Source organism: Ruditapes philippinarum, unplaced genomic scaffold (genome assembly GCF_026571515.1).
Source record: "Ruditapes philippinarum isolate M1 unplaced genomic scaffold, ASM2657151v2 ctg2476_1_1_1_1, whole genome shotgun sequence".
In the NCBI taxonomy this organism is placed as follows: domain Eukaryota; kingdom Metazoa; phylum Mollusca; class Bivalvia; order Venerida; family Veneridae; genus Ruditapes; species Ruditapes philippinarum.
This window is the reverse complement of record NW_026867307.1, coordinates 8,740-30,377: the sequence shown is the minus strand read 5'-3', so window position 1 is coordinate 30,377 and position 21,638 is coordinate 8,740. Positions and strand designations below refer to the sequence as shown.

At 32.9% G+C, this 21,638-nt stretch overlaps 2 protein-coding genes across 2 annotated transcripts; one reads left to right on the top strand and one right to left on the bottom strand.

The window, feature by feature from the left end:
- Positions 1-1,918: 1,918 nt before the first annotated feature.
- Positions 1,919-7,511, bottom strand: LOC132735650 (cyclin-dependent kinase 2-interacting protein-like). The gene is made up of 5 exons (XM_060722625.1): positions 7,353-7,511; positions 5,635-5,800; positions 3,911-4,007; positions 3,086-3,212; positions 1,919-2,131 (listed from the first exon to the last, which is right to left on the bottom strand). The coding sequence occupies exons 1-5, from the start codon at positions 7,432-7,434 to the stop codon at positions 1,932-1,934; spliced, it is 672 nt and encodes a 223-aa protein (XP_060578608.1). The 5' UTR covers positions 7,435-7,511; the 3' UTR covers positions 1,919-1,931.
- On the top strand, positions 7,401-21,403 carry LOC132735649 (ribokinase-like). Its single transcript, XM_060722623.1, has 8 exons — positions 7,401-7,536; positions 9,422-9,554; positions 9,967-10,030; positions 11,440-11,502; positions 12,041-12,205; positions 16,841-16,929; positions 19,803-19,991; positions 20,982-21,403. The coding sequence occupies exons 1-8, from the start codon at positions 7,433-7,435 to the stop codon at positions 21,156-21,158; spliced, it is 984 nt and encodes a 327-aa protein (XP_060578606.1). The 5' UTR covers positions 7,401-7,432; the 3' UTR covers positions 21,159-21,403.
- The last annotated feature ends 235 nt before the right edge of the window (positions 21,404-21,638 follow it).

The window sequence follows — 21,638 nt, the reverse complement described above, 5'->3', positions numbered from 1 at the left end:
CTGTATATACTACAAAAACACTCGTTAAAAATGGTTATTTTCATCGTTCAAAAATGAGTTTTTAGGTGCTGAATTAAACTGTAATAATTAAGCTTGTCTTACATCTTGTATTATGTGTCAAAAACTAATTCACATGCCATTTTTCATCGCCTCTTGCTTCAAATCTGGAAGTATTCAGTAAAATTTTTCCAAATTACTTGCCCCCAATTCACAAGTTTGACGGTTTATTTCTGGTCTTCATCCTTGCCATACATAATTACCTAATTATAATGCAAAATTGCAAACATTAAAGCACCGGCTAACAGATTTATACCCGATTTTTCAAATGTTCCCGGAGTTCTTGTGATAACTTCTGAAGATGTCACAGAGTTCTTATGATAACTTTTGTTATTGCCAGTGTGTTTCTTGCGCTAAATCACGGCACGTTTTGGCGTTACTTAACTTTCAATAAGGTTGTAAATCATTATGAAATGCAGTACGATCATCCTTTGCAAACAAATGAGGATAAAACGGTGATCTAAAGTGTCTGCAAAGGATAAATAGGTGAAAGGCTATCATCTACAGTACAAATTGAACCAGCGGCCACTGATATTCAGCAGTATAATGGCTTAAACCACAAAACAAAAATGTCTCGAAACGTACTCATTGTTCCCAGCTTCACATGTTTTAAGCAACCACCTTTCTTAAGCAGACAATATATAGGCATGCTTCCCTTACCTAAGGGCAAAATAATTTGTATCATTTTATACAATAATAAATAAGTATATAACCAGGATAATTTCCACACCTATGTCTTAAACAAGTAGGATACATGATAAAAACTCAACTGCGGTTGGCTCTAACACAAATTTGAACTTTTACTCCAGGTTCGAGCGAACTAAGTTTGACTATATATTTTTGTTATCAATTACAGCAAAAGTAGCAGAGTTTCCTCCACTAAGATTACATAGGGGAAATACTCATCAAACATCGACAGAAAAATATACATGAAAATACCATATTTGAGTATTTCAAAGCGCATTTTATCACGTACATAAATGCCCTACTGGTTTCATAGCAGTTCCCTGTCCCAAATCGCACTTTTTAACAAATAAAATAAAGTCCACAAAATTTGCGTCAAACAAAAAAAAATACTATGAAAAAGAAACGGGGCTAAGAAATAATATCTCTTGAACTAAAATTCACTCAAAACCAACATTTTATATCCTTTTTTTGCGCAAAGGATGAGCGTAATATATTTCATAATGATTTACGGTTTCATTGAATAATTAAAAACACTAAAACGTGCCGTGATTTAGCGCAAGAAACACACTGGCAATAACAAAAGTTATCATAAGAACTCTGCGACATCTTCAGAGTTATCACAAGAACTCCGGAACATTTGAAAAATCGGGTATAAATCTGTTAGCCGGTGCTTTATGTTTGCAATTTTGCATTATAATTAGGTAATTATGTATGGCAAGGATGAAGACCAGAAATAAACAGGTCAATACTTGTGAATTGGCAAATAATTTGGAAATTTTACTGAAAACTACCAGATTTATAGCAAGAGACGATTAAAATGGCCTGTGAATTAGTTTTTGACACATAATACAAGATGTAAGACAAGCTTAATTATTAAAGTTTAATTTAGCACCTAAACCTCATTTTTGAACGATGAAAATAACCATTTTTAACGAGTGTTTTTGTAGTATATACATATGTTTTCCAACGAACTCCGTGACAGTTATCACAAGAAATCCTGAACAAGTTATCATAAGAACTTCATCCTTCGTGTAACACTCCCCCCCCCCCCCCCGTGAATCAGCTAGACAGACAATGCTAAATCTATATCCCTCCATCTTTGACGGGGGGGGGGGGGCTAATAAATTCAATGAAAAGCCATTTTAACATTTCTCCAAGGATAAAAACAACTCAGTTTCAGATTTAAATCATGTTTTATGTTTCGTTTCAACTAGCATACTCTCTAACAAAAGTTTCATATTAGATTCAATATATGGTTCATGTACCCATGCAGCATTGTAAAACATGATAGTCTGTCTGTCATTCCCATGACATATATTCTCACTGATACACTGTTTCAATTTCAGTTCCTTACTGTACATTTCTGAAATTTCTGTAAACACTGTCGCTGAAAAATAGCAGAAGACAAAATGTTGAAAAACACATGGCAAAATAAAAGCAGTATCTTATTACACTACAACAAGCATAATTGCCCACTTTTACACAAAACTGAAAATATGATAACACTTTTTTTTTCCATTTAGTGCTTTCCACACCACACAGTGCTAAATTACGTTGCAAAACATAAACCTTTGCTCAGATCAATCTGACCATAGTTTTACAACTTCAATATTAGAAAGTTTCCAACATAATTAGTTTGATTACAATATATCTTTAAGAAAAATTGTGTTTTTACAAATAAGTCTCACATATCATACTGTAAATAACTACCAGTGTCAAAACTGTATCCATAGCCATGTTAAGGAAATTTAAATTTTCATTCCTTTAAAGACAAGAGCTGTCAGTAGGACAGCATGTACCTCTATTCATAGTGCTTGAAATTGAAACAAGAGCCTGGTTAATGTAGAATTTTCTAAGTTCAAAAAAGACCATATTAAATCTGTCTTGAACAGTGACCTCCTTTTATGTTCCCAAATCCATTTGTTAAGTTTCAAAACATTGCCTTCAGCTTTTCTGAAGATACCAACTTGCATGCAAAAACTTTCCCAAAGAGTGAGGCTGAGGCCGGGTGTCAAGTACCATAGCTCTTCATATTCTTCAAATAATCAAGCTAAAAATTAATACATTTACATGATTTTTTCTTCTTCAAAATATCCTCATACCATTCCCTAGATAAGAGCAGAAAAGTATGGGAAGACGGAAATAACTATATTACAACTCCTTAATTAATAAGCTGTTGTTCAATTAAGTCATACATATTTTTTGCTAAATAAAAGAAACTGAACCAATCAAATCATCTGTCAACAGATTTAGATTTTTTTTAAAAGATGGCTGACATTCCTAATAGATGTATCCTTCTTCTCTAACTTCTTTTCTCTGATAATTGTGTGATAAGTCTTACCAAATCTATCAACATTCCATGTTTGAAAGAGGATTATTTCATCATCGTCATGGTTACTGTGATGTTCTAATTGTGAAACACCTTTAGACATTTCAGACAGTCCACACAGACGATCACGAATCTTCTCCTTGAAAATAAAACTAACAATGAATTGTTAAATTAAATAAAGAAGAAGTTACAACCCTATCACATCAAGCTGTTGAAATTTGCTTCAAATTTTATTTTCAATATGTGCTGAACATTTTAATATTTGAAATTAGTCTGTAACAAAATTTCTGTTCAATGCTAAATTTGTGTGAAGGATCTTTAATCTAAAATGGTATGTCTCTGTCAGTTGAAAAAAGTATTCTTATATAGAAATACAACAATATGGTCCGACTGCTCAACATACAGGCTAGCTGAAATCTGCGCTGATGTCACAAGTCCCTTGCCATTACAGCCACAATAAAGTTAAACATTCAATTACATGTACATAGCCACTTTATCACTAAGATATCATATTCTTTTATTTCAGCATATCTTGAAAGTTAGAATCTTTTTTTTTTTAAACCATATACCACTAAAAATCTGCATCCTATCCTTACAAAATAAATTCACAAAGTTTTGTTAGAACTGTTTATGATAATAATAATGGCATGGCAAATAAGTTATCAAATAGCTCAATGACTTAATTGCTAATTAGTAGAGCATCAAAACTTTAGATGTTCCAGTCTGATTATGTTGTACAATGTATATCACTCATCATGCAACAAATATTAAAAGGTGTAATAACTACTTGTTTTAATGTCAGACCCTATCATAAAAATAATCTGCAAAAGTTTTTACCATTCTTTTAAGAAGATTCTCTAATTTCTCACAAAGCTGAAGAAGTGATTCTGGTAACATATCTCTTGCCTTCTCTCCTTCTTCATCTTGACCTAAACTAAAGATAAAATATTGTATTAAATGAATTAGTAACAATTGTAACAATTCTGTTTAATTTTTTTAATCATTTTAATGTTTGAAACACAGTAACTATCATGTGATCTAAGGTGCATGGCATCAGATATATTTATTTTCTAATTTATTAATTTTATTTCTTGCGTTATGTGTAAAATTATAATTTGACTCATTGTTGTGCATTGAGTATTTCATAATTGGTAATTTACTATATAAAAGAATGCTGTTATAAATAGTAGCCTTAATTGTTTAAATGTCAATGTAAAACAATAAGACTGTTTCCCCCAAAATAGAATATCTTACATGTATCAAAGCTCATATGTAAACAAAATGGTCCTCACAGGTAAAAATATTGTTTCTCGTATGTAAACATATCTGTTATCATATGTAAACATAATGGTCCTCATATGTAAACATATGGTCCTCAAATGTGAACATATAGGTCCACATATGTTAAAATATTGATTCTCATATGTAAGCATATCAGTTCTCTCAAAAAGAGAAATTTCAACAAGACAGTTGAGTAATGAATATATTACACTATAAAGAAGGCTTTTCATTTCGGAAAATGTTGAATGCCCATGAAAAATATCCTTTAACCCATTACTTCATGAGCATTTTGTGAAAATAGCTGTTTTCATTGAAAAGTCTCCCGTTACAAGTTCAAATTGCTATAATACTATAAAAACTGCTTCAACACTAATCAAACTTGGCACAAATCTTGACTGGACCATTGCCCTTGCAACAACATGCTTAGGCTTAAATTTTCTGTTACCATGGCAACGAGGGGACATCTCAAAATTGCCAAAAATCACTATTTTGCGTTGATTTTTTCCATCAAAATTGATTTCAAAGTGCTGCAACTTCTCAATGGATTGAGATAGAGTCAAATGCTTTTCAGCGTTGGTTACACGTTACCTTATGATCAATCTGGGGTCATTTATAGCCTCTCACAAGTCCAAAATTTTCTTGGCGATGAGGGGGACTCGGCCCCCCTTCAAACCCCCCAAACAGAAGGGGGCACATCCCCCTTCTAGCAACCCCATGATTGTATCTTTTGGTTGGGGGGCCGCGCCGAAAAAGAGGTCACTTTTTTTAACACCATTTCTCAAACAAAAACAAGTGTTGGGGGCTTAAATAAGGCATTTTTTCACCATTTGAGACAACAAAATGGGGGGGGTGAAAAAGGCGTTAAAAGGCGTGTATATAACGTAATGGGTTAAGGTGTATAAAGCTGTATCTTTGCTGTCTTTAGTTGAAAACAAAAGAAATGTATGAAACTTCCACATCACATATACAATATATTTGAATATTTCCTTCAGAGCAAATGAGAAATGCATTGTTTCACTGACAAAACATGACTTGAAATAGCTGAAAAGTATTGTTCAGGAACATTTTATTCTGTTTATGTACAAAATTAATGTGTATTCATTTACAGAGACATTCTATGAGAGTGAACCATAAGATTATGGAAGGACAAAATTTTGATTTTTATAGATTTTATAAAATTATTTCATCAGATATTAAGCTTATTATAATAATATAATCTTTAAAGTCAGAAGGTTAAACATTTTGGAATGGAGCAATGACAGTTTTTGGTAATATCTTACATCTTTTCCAGTTTAATGTTTGCTATTTCACTGACAATATTTGCACCATCTACATTCAGCACTTGCCATTTTTGTGTCAGATTATGTAAATCAGCTGCACCATCTTTTAATTTCCTAGCACTTCCTGTCAGGTTTCCTTGTCTGTTTTGTATAGGTGATTCTTTAACTGGAAAATAAGTGTTTGAATGAAGTCAGTATTATACATTTACATTTATCTCATGAATCTTCTGAGACATTAATTAAGTCTTTTCAGGCTTGTTAGCTTTTGAGGAGTTCCGATTGGTACATGATTTTGCCACTTTTTATAAAGTTAACATTTGAAAGATGAAACAATTGTACTTAGAATGATATCTTCATCCAGTCTATATCACATATCAATAAACATCTTACAGGAAATGTGTATTTTCTAAGAGTTGTTCTAGAATACAGTTTAATTGGAAGAGATGTCCTTGTGTACAATAATCATTGAAATTTAGAGATTTTTTTTGGCTTATTTTATAGCCGTTATTGGGTCATATTCCCAATTAAAAATAGTATATTATTTTCCCAATCCACAGGAAAAAATTCCCAATTGAAAATTACAAAAATAAAAAAATATTGAATAAAAATTCTTAAATCTTTGCAAATAAGGGCTTCTTCACTGTAGTAGTGCTTAATGTTTGAAAATGCCATTCCTAGATAGTGATTGTTTGCATCCATTTAAGCACTGAAAAATTTCAGTCATGCATTTTTACCATTTTCTAACAAAACATATCGCTAAAATACCAATTTCATGGGTATGGGCCGTGTTCCCAAACTCCTGGAAAAAAATCCCTGGAAATTGTTTTCAAGTGTAGTCTGCATCATCTACATGTATGCCATTTACAATTTTGAATATTTGAATCATATAAAATCTATCATGGCAATGCCAATATAATAAAGTACGAGATTTAAGTTTTTAAGTGTCACTGGGTGAAAAAAATATGCAGCCTGACCGAAACTCGAACCTGGGACCCTCGTAATACCATAACACGGTACCTCCAATACACCAATAAACACTTTTCAAATGAACTAGGTAAATAACAGAGGTATATCGAGTGAAAAAATACGAGTTGTGTCCCTTATCTTCGAGTAAAATTGGTATCTCATACGCTAAAGCAATACAAATTAAGCCATTTTTAAACCGCTAGTATGTTGTGATTAAATGTCCGATTTTAAAAATTATTACATCATTGGAAAGCTTGGGATTTTAGCTTTGCCACAGTATATAATTTTACATATCTTTTGACACCAAAGTATTTAAATTAACTGTTAAACCTACCATATGTCAGCCCATTTTACATACGATTTATACAGTGAGATACGTAACCGATTATCTTTACTCGAAAACCTACTGATAAGAAAAGCCTGTCGTCTGCTAGTTGGGGAAAGTGTTTATTGGTGTATTGAGCTGTCTGGCCACTTACGCATCTTCTCCTCTCATCTAAACAGTGAACAGTTCTGAACCGTGACTAAAGTGTTACAATACATAAAACCACGGATTTATATGTAATATAAATCCGTGATAAAACATAGAATTATAAACATGTCTGAAAAAATAGTTATAAAGAAAAATAACAGTCTACGAGGTCGAATTAAATTGAGTACGAATCTTTTATCTTTGGATGTTCAGAGTTTGACTGAATATACATTATACAGTAAAGCGACTATTGTTTGAAGATGAAAATCTTTCTAGTTACATTTTATAGGAGAAAAACTTTCATCGTAAAATGAATTAGTTGTCTGTTTAGTCGGTGTTTTTGTTTTCACTTTGGGACCCATGTTTTCGCGAAAATATCCGCTTCAAAGGGAGATTACTATTGTCAAAATGGGCGACAAAGTGGATGTGACAGTTGTTGGATCATGTAATACCGATCTTATTAGGTAACATGGATTTGATACACTTACATCTTATTGTCAAATTAATTAAATTACACATTCACAAAACAGTGATGCTGTTGTCATCATGTAAAGATTGAAAAATCATTGATTTGCTGGGTTTGTTTTTGTTAAATTCGTACCGTTGTCAATTCGAACCATTTCCGATTCGGTCCTTATATTTAATTATTGTCTTTACGACTCAGAGTGTAATTCACATTTGTTCAAGGATCATTTGTGATCCGTAGATGAAATAGATAGACAATGTTTATTTTAGACATATTATATATATCTATATATAAGAGGGTGCTGGTCCAAGGCCCAGTCATATAAGGCACACCTCAGGGCTCAGTACTGGGGCCGCTTTTGTTCCCCATATTCATAAATGACCCTCCAGAGGGACTACTCTCAAAGACTCGATTATTTGCAGACGACTGCATCCTATATCCCCAGATCAAGTCCATCCATGACCAGCAGCTGCTTCAAGCTAACCTGCATTCTCTGGCCAGGTGGGAACACTTGTACGGCACAGACTTTCACCCTCAGAAAATTGCAGCGTCCTGCGAGTAACCTGGGCGAAATCTCCTCTTCAGACCAACTATATCCTGAAAGGTATAACTCCTGTTGATGAACAGTCATTGTAATACTTAGGTGTGGACTTACAATCAGACCTTGGCTGGAAACAACACAATCATTGACAAGATCACCAAAAAAGCTAACAACACATGCTACATGTAGCCTTCTAAAATGTAATTTGAGAAACACAAGCTGTGAAACTAAAACCAATGCCTACAAATCTTTTGTTCGATCTGACATAGAATATTAATTGCTGCACTGTTTGGAACCCCTATCATAAAAACCCATATTTAGTGGAAATGGTACAGCGAAGAGCGCTCACACTTCACTACAAACAGGTACCATAACACCATCAGTGTCTCAGATATGCTACATCATCTAAATTCGGAAACATTGGAAATAGGCCGTCAAAAGCTCCCATCATTATGCTTAACAAAGTCATCTATCAACTTGTGGAGATAGATCCAGGCCACTCTTAACACCAACTAAACCCATATCAAGGTCGCAACACAGTACCCGATTCCTGCAGTATTCAATGTCCACGGACATTATGAAGTTCAGCTTCTTCCCTTGTTGTATTTCTCTGTGGAACAACCTGTCAGCATATGTTGCTGCGGCTTATTCTTTGGCATCCTTCAAGAATGAGCTGTCTAAGCTAACCTTCTAAAGGGGACTTACATGCACAGTTACGATGCACAGATAGAAAAACCGCCAATTAAAGGGCTTGAGCTATGCCAGCAGGGTCTTGGACCTGGGCAACGCCACAGAAGCTGGATTGGTCTTGCCAATTATTAATAGATTGCTGAAAAGTAACTGTGTACAACTACTTTCTGCTACTTCATTTCTTTTAACTTCTATCTAGCAAAAACTGTGTCTGTGTCCTTTTTTCTTTCTATCCTATTTTATGTCTTTTTTTTCTTGCACACTGTTAAAGAAATGTCAAGTTTTTTGACAGTTTAAGGTACAGATGTAGATGTAGATATACATTTGATATGTTGCTTTGAAATATTTATACCTAATCATCTTTATGCCACAGGAGTAACTAACTTTTATTTCCATTACAAAATATTAATAATTATATAAAGACTTAGTATATAGTGTAATGAGAATGGACTTAATTTGTGACTTTGGATATAGAGAATACATGGTTGATGTCTGGATCGAGAAGGTTTATCTGGTGAGCGAGAAAGTGTATCTTGGGGAGCTTTAAAGATGATATTACATATACATACATGTAGCTAAAAGTATTGTCTTGGGTCAGTTTCTGACTCATCTTGTACTGTTGTAAATAGATATACTTCTATGAATGTTTCAGCTATGTTCCAAGGTTTCCAGTGCCAGGTGAAACACTACAAGGAACTAAGTTTTCCATGGGTTTTGGTGGTAAGGGAGCTAACCAGTGTGTGATGACGGCCAAACTTGGTGCTAAATCTGCAATGATATCAAAGGTTTAAGAGATCATTTCTTCTACTTACATTATAAACTACATGTAGTTTGATTTTAGCTTGACTAGCTTAATCTTTGGGTTATTTGCAAAGAAGAAAGATTTGTTTTGCTTTTTTTCACTGCTAACACTATTAATTAAAAGCCTTGATAATCAGGTGAGCAATATGAGGGCCATCATGGCCCTCTTGCTTCTAGAAAAAGTTACATGTGTTGATTTACTGCTAATATATGTGGTTGAGTAGAATATAACATTTACATTTCACAGCAACTAATTTGTACTTTTTGTAATACAGCTTTGAGATTTTATAATCCAATTAACTAGTAATTAATTATTATGTAATAGTAGGGAAAATATCAGTCCATAAAGTGTGTTAAACTAAAACACTTGAGATCAATTATTATACACATTTGTAGGTTGGTAAAGACACTTTTGGAGATGGTCATATTAAAAATTTCAAAGATGTTGGCATTTGTACAGGTATTATTTCATCACATTGAGATATCCCATTTGAAATATTTACTTATGATATAATTCATTTATTTTGAAATAACTCTTTTTTACTTATCTGTTTAACAACTAACATGACTTTATCATGGAACCAATAATTAGAAGAAGATACTACTGTGTAATGTTGCTTTTGTGAAACATTATATAACAATGCTCAAGATTTAAAACTCATTGTTTTACACTTTTTATCCTCAATGAAATCATTCAGATGTATTGTTTTGATATTTATGTCGAAGTCTAGACATTATTTTAAAAGAAAATATTACCGTATAAGTGTTTTTTTCTGCGGTGACTTTATTTCTGCATTTTCTGCGGTCAGTTTCAGCACCGCAGAAATATTTCTCCATGTTATTGTTTTTTAAGCTGGTATGATATGTATACTGCATTATTACCTGTTCGTCTAAAGTAATAACTACCTACGGATTATAGCGGTTAGCAGGTTTTCAAGTTGAATAAAACTGCTTTCAGCTAAGTATGTATTCTGTGTTTGTAAGGATGTACTTATTGTTAACTATAAGTTAAGAATAAAGATATTTAAACAGCATATATAGTGTTTGCCAGTACGCTAAAGGTTTGTTTACATGAACTAAATTATTCAAACCATTTCAACCCTTAAACTACTAAATAATCGTCGTATACTTTGTCATCTGATTTATGGTAAACTTCTATCAATTTTATGAAATTAAAGATACTACCCGGGTATATTTTTCACACGTCATTTCACGCTGATCAACAGATGCATACCTTTCTATTGTTGCGCATTATATTTGTTTACAATGATTATACAGTTTTGCGGTGACGACGATAAACAAATGCAAATGTGTACATGCAAAAAAAAAGGTAGAGTAATGGGATTTAGACTTTGATGAACTGAGTCGCAGAATTTAAATCACGTTTTGTCCAAAGAATGTGCAGCAGAAATTAAATCTGTGGAAATAAAAACATGCCAAAATTTGGAAAAACCGCAGAATTTAGAGCCCGCAGAAAAAACACTTATAGGGTATTACATCATGAATTTATGATTATGCCCCGTCAAAGGTTAGTTTGTGATGGTGTCCTGAACCAAAACAAACCTATATTTTTATGAAATGTGTAAGATAATAGTCTTAGTCACCAGTGCATTGCATTAAGGACAAATCATTAAGATCAACATTACCTTAATTATAACATTCTTGATCCTTAAAAGGTTAACATGAACTAAGATGTCTATGTAAAATGACAAATTTATTTTCAGTAAGTGGTGCATACAAAAGTCATGTTCTACAAACATCTTTTGATATTTTCGTAATTGAAAAGAATCTAATATATTGTTGAGAAACTTATTTGTTAGTTATCATGTATTGTATGTTATATGAAATATATGTTATATGTTGTTTTAGATTATGTTTACACAACAACTGAGGCATCAACAGGGGCGGCACCAATATGCGTCAATGAAAGTGGTATGCAAGTACATTTCTATGTTCATCCAACTGTTATTACTTTGTTAATGACTGTTATATACTACAATATCGACAAAGACAAGACAATGTATCTCTTACATAATTTCAGGCTAGAAATAGCACTTGGGCAGACCTTTTGGTTGATATCAGGTTTGTTCAATGAAAAAGCTACATATAATTGGCTTTCTTCAAATGTCAATGCAATAAGTGGTAAATTGATAATTCTAACTTACTTCACACTATTCCCCTCTTAAACAGATAGGCCAGTCAAGTGCATTATTATAAATTGTATGGGTAGCATAAAAACTGAATGCTTACACATCCTATGACATAGATTTGATGCAAATTTTACAACAACTCATTTAAAAATTGATATCTATTTCCTAATTATAATATGAATTGTTGACTTTTTATAAATATAACATAAATAAAGCAGTTTGCCTCCTGAAAATGACTGAAAGAACACTGTCCATCTACATAATGTATTTTGGCATTTGATGAAATGTGTACTTGAATTCTATTTTTATTTTCATTCTAGGTCAGAACTCTATTGTGATTATACCTGGAGCTAACTTGTTGCTTGATGAACATGACCTTGTCAGTGCTGGAAAGGTCGTTACAGGGTCAAAGGTCATGTTGTGTCAACTGGAAATCAATCCAAAAATAACTTTAGAAGCATTAAAAATGGGAAGAAAACATGGTGGTAAGAATCATTTGTATATCAAAAGCTTTGTTCTAAACAATTAAAAAAAAATGTCATGTAATTAATTACTGTATGTAAGTTCATACTAGGTCTTCCCAATACACATTACATAGACATACGAAGTGAATTATGTCGATATAAGTGTTACTCAAATAATTGTTTACAACATGATATTGTTTATTTTTTTAACAAAGTAAGTTATGCTTACACAGTGATAATCTCTACCATGTTATAGTTTAAGTATCTGAAATGAAATATTAACAGTTTTATATACATTCTAGTTGCAATTATTATTTTTTGAAAATAATCATTAAGTTTATAATTGTTTAAATATAATGTTTTCTTTGCACACATAGATTTAAAGGAAGGGAGGTCACTCAAGAAGACATTTTCAATCAACTCAATGATTAAACCCCTTTGATTGAAAAACTTTATGAAAAAATGAAAACTTTCAAAATAATTCAAAAGAAATAATGTTAATTATGAAAGTAAAATAATCAAATAATTTAATTTCTGATCCAGCATTGCAAAATTTATAATTAATTAAATTCCTTTACATTCTAAAAACTTGGACTTATCAGGTTTAAAGAACCATCAAAAGCATTTTCCCCCTATCAAAGATATTTATCAATATTTATTTCTCCATCACTTACTGTTTCATCTCACAAAGTTTCTGTCATAGAAAAAAACAACTGGATTACATTTTTATGCAATATATTTGACTTCTGACATCTTAGGTAAAACATGTAGGTAAAAAGAGATCTACAATTCACAATATATTTGACTTCTGACATCTTAGGTAAAACATGTAGGTAAAAGAGATCTACAATTCATATGAATAAAATGCAAACCCTTCTGTAAAAAACTTTGAAAATGGTCAGTATTTGTATGTGATGGTAGAGTATTTGTAAAATAATTTGAATCACTAAAATCATCAACAGAAGTCTCGCATAAAATAGGTAATTCTAAAAAGGTATATTTACTACAAGTGAAATTTAATTCTAAATCTTGCTGAACAATAGAGTCATACTGTTTGTTAGAAATATAACCACAACATTTAATATGAGACCAGTCTTGGCAAATATTACATTCCACTGCCTTGCTGCAAACTGCTACGGCTTTAGAACAAATCACACACGGAAAATTAGGTTGTCCTCTTTCTTGAACTTTTCTTTGTTGATAATTGTACTGGACCTGGATTTAGTTCTATATCTCCACAACAAATTATATAAAAGTCAAAACAAACATATACCAATAGCTTAAAGTTGTTTGATGTTTACTCAAGTTTTTTATTAGCTCACCTGAGCTTGCTCAGGGTGAGCTTTTAGGATCGATGAATGTCCGTCGTCCGTCGTCCGTCCGGCCGTCCACAATTGCTTGTGAACACTCTAGCGGTCGCATTTTTGCCTCAATCATCATCAAACTTGGTCAGGATGCTTATCTAGTTGAAAGCTCGGATGAGTTCGAACATGGGTCATCTCAGATGAAAAACTAGGTCACAAGAGCTAAAAATAGAAAAACCTTGTGAACACTCTAGAGGTCACATTTTTGACCCAATCTTCATCAAACTTGGTCAGGATGTTTGTCTAGGTGATAGCTCGGATGAGTTCGAACATGGGTCATCTCGGATGAAAAAGTAGGTCACAGGAGCTATAAATAGAAAAACCTTGTGAACACTCTAGTGGTCACATTTTTGAACCAATCATCATCAAACTTTGTCAGGATGCTTGTTTAGATAATAGCTCGGATGAGTTCGAATATGGGTCATCTCGGATGAAAAACTAGGTCACCGGAGCTATAAATAGAAAAACCTTGTTAACACTCTAGCGGTCACATTTTTGCATCAATCATCATCAAACTTGGTCAGGATGCTTATCTAGTTGATAGCTTGGATGAGTTTGAACATGGGTCATCTCGGATGAAAAAGTAGGTCACCGGAGCTAAAAATAGAAAAACCTTGTTAACACTCTAGCGGTCACATTTTTGCATCAATCATCATCAAACTTGATCAAGATGCTTGTCTAGGTGATAGCTCGGATGAGTTCGAACATGGGTCATCTCAATTGACTCAATTGTCATTAAACTTGGTCAGGAAACTTGTCTAGGTCATTGCTGGGAATAAATCGAACATGGGACATCTCGGATGAAAAACTAGGTCACAGGAGCTAAAAATAGAAAAATCTTGTTAACACTCTAGTGGCTACTGTTGTGATCCAAATATTCTGTTAATTGGTTTGAAAGTTTGTTTTGATGATGTCTAAGTCAAGATCGAACATGGGTCATCTTGGATGAAAAACTAGGTCACACCGCCCAAATATGGAAAAACCTTGTTAACATTCTAGTGGTCACATTTTCGACTCCATTATCATCAAACTTGGTCAGAATGCTTGTCTAGGTAATTGCTTGGATGAGTTCGAAATCGCATGTGAAACTAGGTCACCGGAGCTAAAAATAGAAAAATCTTGTTAACACTCTAGTTGCTACTGTTTTGATCCAAGTATCCTGGAAATTGGTCTGAAAGTTTGTTTTGATGATTTCTAGGTCAAGTTTGAATATGTGTCACCTGGGTAAAAAACTAGGTCGCACTGCTCAAATATGGATAATCCTTGTTAACACTGTAGTGGTCACATTTTTGACTCACCTGTCATGAGACTTGGTCAGAATGCTTGTCTAGGTAATTGTTTGGATGAGTTTGATAATTCAGGTGAGCGATCTAGGGCCATCATGGCCCTCTTGTTGTTCGTCCTTCTGGTACGAAATGGCTTCCTCCCAAAGTGACATCTTGGGGCGAAAGATACGTGAACAGGTCTGCATTGATCAATCCTCTGAAACGATTGAAAGTAAAATTTAAAATATGAGTATGTGTCTGGATAATGTTCAAATGAATTAAAATAGCAAAGATTAGTGAGAGCAAAATTCTGCGCTCTCCGGCCATCATGTTTCCGGCTTTAACTGAAAATGGAACCTTATAAAATGGAAAAATCTTAAGAAAATAGTTTTGTCATTAAAAAGTGTGAAATTATATTTTGATAATTTTCACTTTGAAATTGTCTAATATAATTTTCAGGGATAAATCAGTGACCCACTGAAAAGCATGAAATAATTGTTTTTAACAATAATATTATGGTTTTCATTTAAAAAAATGTTATTATGGTTTGCTAAGACTTTATCTTAGATATGCTCGGATATTATACAAGATGTTATGTTAAAGGCCCATTATGCATCAGAAATGCTTTTATTTTTATTTCTCAAAAGCTTTATATCAATGGTATCCTATTTTAGTTTCCAAAAAGTTTCTAATTGGCCAGTTACCTGAACCACATTTGCTTCTATTGCTTTTTTGGCAATTAGTTGAGAAAGCATTTTGTAGGAAGTCTTTGTAGGAAATACTACTTTTAGAACAAAATTTTCACATCTAGTGCTACATTGTAATTTCAGCCTTTCTTCAGATTTTAAAACATGCTCTAAAACCACTCTTTAAACAGAATAGAACAGAACTTTATTTTGACTTGTGCAGAGTATATAATCATACAAAACATATAATACATAATATATTTTGAACACAATGTTACATAAACAATTATATGCCACTATTTAAGATGTTATTTGAAATCAACGAAAAATATACTGTATATCGTGTTTTGGCATGTAAATAATTAATTGATAGAATTAACTACAGAATTTCTGCAATTTAAACATTCTGATGCTCATGTTAGTCTTTTTCTAAAGGAAGAATTTTTTTCTGAGGCATAGTGTTACTTTAAAATATACGGAACGTAGATGGTTCTACTCAGGTACCCGGACGTGCCTGAAATAATGCACGGAAGGGCACTTGAGGTCTTCCTCCACCAGTAAAGCTGGAACGTCACGATATGACCTATAATGTGTCGGATGTGACGTAAAACCTAAAACAAACAAACAAAAAACTTTAAAATATGATAAATTGTTAGCATTACATAAAGGTCATGCTTATTAACAGTTACAGCTATGACTAGTGTATTTTGGTTTTGTGTTAAATAAAATGAGTATTGCAAAAATTTGAAACAAAGACTTTAAATATCAGTAGGTTAGCATACATGTACTAACCTATATCATGCTGAAAGGACATTTAGATATATATCTTGAACTATAATATGTACTACATGTTAAATACAGTATCTTTCTAAAGTATGATAAACATTTGGGAGCACACAACTGGTAGTTGAGTTATCAAAGCTGTTGAAGATGTCAGTTGACATCTTTTTAAAGCTGCAAGCCTCCAGATGTGCTAAAATATTTCCAGAAAATCAAACTTGAGAAAAATGTACAAAGTTTTAAAGGAAAATAAAAAGATTCATAATTAGAGGAACAAGTTACATATATTTTGTCTGAATAATTACTGCTTTTGCACCATTTGTCTAATATTTCTACTGTGTGACAACCACAGTCATGGCTATTTTTGCATATTTTGACCTCTTTTTGGTAATTTACGTAAATTTTAAATGCTGCCATTTGCAATGTGCAAATTACTTTCTTTGTTGACTTTACAATACTTTACATTTCAATATACCTTTTAAAAAAAAAATATATGAAAAATTAGCATGAATTCGGAGGCATGCTGCTTTAAAAATTTCATGTTATTTCACATTTTTTCAGTTCAGACAATACTGAATCCTGCACCAGCTATTCCTTTAGACAAAGAGTTCTACAGTTACACAGACGTTTTATGTCCTAATGAATCTGAGGTAATTATATTTAAAGTGGCATGTACAACATTTATCCAGTTTTTAGCAACCCTACAAAGTTCTTAGAGATGAGCTTTTGTGATGATAATTATGATATCAATCAAGATATGTATAAGATTGTAAGTCTTGTCATTCATGTGTGAAACAAGAATGCTCAGAGATTAAATGTATGGCTGGAAATATTATCTTCCATGAAAGTTCTATAAATCATGCACTTGAATTTACGTTAAAGTTTTTGTAATAGTTCAAATATTTTCAAAGTCCATTGACATATGGCTTTGAAACTTTGCACACTTGTTCACCATCATGACCCCAACCTGTAGACAGGAGGAGGTAACTCTATCAAGCATTTTGACAGAATTATGCCCCTTTTTCGACTTAGAATTTACGTTAAAGTTTTTGTAATAGTTCAAATATTTTCAAAGTCCATTGACATATGGCTTTGAAACTTTGCACACTTGTTCACCATCATGACCCCAACCTGTAGACAGGAGGAGGTAACTCTATCAAGCATTTTGACAGAATTATGCCCCTTTTTCGACTTAGAATTTACGTTAAAGTTTTTGTAATAGTTTAAATATTTTCAAAGTCCATTGACATATGGCTTTGAAACTTTGCACACTTGTTTACCATCATGAACCCAACCTGTAGACAGGAGGAGGTAACTCTATCAAGCATTTTGACAGAATTATGCCCCTTTTTCGACTTAGAATTTACGTTAAAGTTTTTGTAATAGTTCAAATATTTTCAAAGTCCATTGACATATGGCTTTGAAACTTTGCACACTTGTTCAACATCATGACCCCAATCTGTAAACAGTAGGAGGTAACTCTATCAAGCATTTTGACAGAATTATGCCCCTTTTTCGACTTAGAATTTACGTTAAAGTTTTTGTAATAGTTCAAATATTTTCAAAGTCCATTGACATATGGCTTTGAAACTTTGCACACTTGTTCACCATCATGACCCCAACCTGTAAACAGGAAGAGGTAACTCTATCAAGCATTTTTTTTACTATCAAGCACTAAGAATAGTCGAGCGTTGCTGTCCTACCGACAGCTCTTGTTAGCTTAACTACTGTCCTACTCACCCCGGGTCAATGTCCAGATTTCAGATTAAAGTTTTGGTGCAGTAAAATATTTTCACTATAACTTTTTCATTTCTTAAGATATCAACTTGAAATATATGTTCCTTATCATCAACCACATCGTATGTGACAAGGTTCTTAACTCTAGCACCAATATTTTTAGATTTATCTCCCCTTGAACTTAAAATTTTTCTTAAAAAATATTATTTTTTACTATGACTTTTTATTTCTTAAGGTATCAAATAATTGTTCATTATCATCAATCCAACTTATGTGACAAGGTTCATAACTCTAGTGCCAACATTTTCAGATTTATCTCCCCTTGAACTTAGAATTTTTCTTAAAAAATATTATTTTTACTGTTACTTCTTTATTTCTTAAGATATCAACTTCATACTTCAAATATATGTTCCTTATCATTAATCACATCTTATGTGACAAGGTTCATAACTCGAGTGAATTTTCTTTAAGAAATATGATAGCTTCTTAACTTTTTAAGGTATCTTCTTCAACCTTAAAATATATATTCTTATCATTACACACATGTTGTGTGACAAGGTCCATAAATCTAGTGTGACTTTTTCCATAATTATACCCCCTTGAATTGGAATTTATGTTAACAACTATAACTTCCTGTCATAAGAGGAAAAATATTTATATCATAATTGATTTTTGTTTTGTCTTCCTTACTGCATCCAGTATTTAATTAATCTAGCTTCGCTGTCTCCTGTGACAGCTCTTGTTGTTACATAAAGTTCTGTAGTATACAGAATTCTAAAATCTTCTCAACAGAAACTACAGTGCCTACAGTTTTTAGATGTAGCAAGCTATATGGAACCTTCACAAAAGTACTACAAATTATGCCACTTGGGTTATTAATGGCTCAGCCTGTGATCTATTTCTGCATTGAAGAATAATTACCTTGAACATTCTAGGGCCATCATGGTTCTCTTGTTATATGATCTATCATAAGACTTGCCCCTCACCACTGTTTGATTTTTACCAGGGATTATGACATTGTTTATGTAAAGAAGCTATAGTGATGCTGGTAGTTTTCACTACGGATCACGGCCATTTGCCACATTGAATATACCAGAGCACAGTTCAGCCACCACCTTGTTCCTGGTCATGCTGTCAAAACAGTTTACCAGTACTAGTTGTCTTTACTTTCTCAAGGAACTTCTGTACATGCCAGAGCAGATGTACAGTGCGAATGATTGTAGAAAGGATTTTATGATCAATCACAAGGAAAGTGACCTGCACTGTCTGAGAATCAAACCCGGGTCACCCGATTCACAGTCCAACGCTCTACCTATTGAGCTAACCTGACTGCTTTCATGTAGGGAATCCAATCCCTGCCTGTAGTTATACTTGTCTGAAATACCGTATGGAGGGGCACTTAAGGTCTTTATCAGCAAAGCCGAAAACTGGAAATGATAAAAGAAAGAGATATTGTGGATTAATAATAAGATGAATTCTGTAGAGTTTTAAGGAGAATTTCTTATAACTGTACTACCTTTCTCATAGTGATACACATTTTAGATAGAATACTTACACATGGATAAATAATCTACCATAAAATGGTCTTGCTGCTGTCAGGAATAAGGTGAAAAGGTGAATAATAGGATATACAAAAAGGGCAAAGATTGATAAATGGGCAATAGAAAACTATTTTCAGCTGCCTTTTACATGTCTCTTTATGTATCAACTTATGTAAATTATTATTTTCATAACTTACCTGTATATTAAATTTAAAGAAAAAAATAGCAATTCACGTACCTTTTAGGCAGAATTATTACTAGGAATTCCAGTAAAAACAGTTGATGATGCCAAATTAGCAGCCAGGAAGTTACATGATGTTGGATGTAGAGACGTTATTGTTACCCTCGGTGAAATGGGTTGTGTTGTGATGGAGGGCAATACCAGCAATGTTGTTCATTTACCTGCACCGAAAGTAGAGGCTCTAGACACTACAGTATATATATCTCTGTTGCATTTTAAGATAAAACTGTTGTTTTTTTTGACAATGCTGTTCAAGATCTGAAGATGTTCATTCCACTTGAAAGTTAAAATGTCATTATTGCCTGTGTTTTAGCCAAAATATCCAAAACATAATTGTAAAAAAAATAGGGTTTAAAGTAAAATTAAATCTTGAAAATATATGCTGAAAAAAATATTTACTGAACAAACTGACAGTTCTGTTCTCTTAAAATCTAGATATTTTTGTTTCATATATATTTTTTTGGGGGGGGGGGAAGATTTTAAGATGCGCTTGTCCTTCTCAAGTTGCCCAGATATGACCAGTAATGCATATTTCTGTGTGTTCACCCTCTTAGCTTGATAGTAGGGAGAGCAGGAGAGCATTGGATTTTTAATCTAGGGGACACTGGTTCAATCCTCTGGCGGGGCGAAATTTGTCTGTGACAAATTTGTTCTGATGTTAAGTCTAATGGTCATTAGTCTTTTGCCACAGATTAAGAACTAATGTGGCATAAGTAGTCTGTCACTTGCAGGGAAATTGGTGATTACTGGTTTATTATCCAGGACAGCCAGTTAGGTGGACCAACAGTAGAGATATGGCCAGATTTATGTTTAAATCCACATAAAAATAAATAAGAAATGTGTCACGGTAAATCAAAATTAGTTTTATCTTCAAAAATAAACATAGATCACTCACCAACCCCAAACACAAAAAATTGTTATTTTAAAAGAATGTCTGTACACAAACAAAGATGGCAGTTAAATGCTGTAGAAACCTTAGTTTTACTGGAATATATTGGCATTATACATATTGAAAAAAAGAAAGAGAACATGGTGGATCAAGCTGTCAGACCTATTAGATATAATTGTTGAAAATGTTGAATGAAAATGTTGAATTTCACAAATAAATTAAATGACAGAATTAACTGCCATAACAGTGAATGGTGAAAATGATTTTTTCATTACAATTGTTTTGATGTTTCAGGGAGCAGGTGATTCATTTATAGGAAGTCTAGCATATTTCTTAGCTACCCGACCAGAGCTTGGCCTTGTGGAATCTGCAAGACGGGCTATACAGATAGCATCAGTAAGTGTTCAGCATGCCGGGACTCAGACCAGTTATCCTACAAAAAGCCAGTTACCAGCCGAATTGTTTTCATAAAAGAAGAACCAGTATTTTTTAATTAGTTGAGAAATTTTGCATGTTTTAAAGGGATAGAGACTGTAACACTGTGAATAAATGATAATGTAATATGGTTGTAGTAAAAAGTTAAAGACTAGTCAGTGAATACCTCAATATTCAAACTTCATAGGAGGATTGCTATTTGAAGGAATTAATAATTTATATAATTCTCATGTCTTACAAATGATTCATCCTTAGTAAAAATAAACAAAAAACAAAAAAAACACTTTCGGGCATATAATGCTCCACCTAGCGGTGCTCTTGTTTAAACTTACATATTCATGTTGTTATGTTTATCAACTGTTAAATACATAACATTTTTACACAAAACTTGAGAAGATATAAATGACACAGTTGGCTTTTGACTGTGTCATTGAAATGAGAATATTTCATGATATATTGTATGGAGGTTTAACGTGATCTTTCATCAATTATGATCATTTGTGCTGACAGTGATGA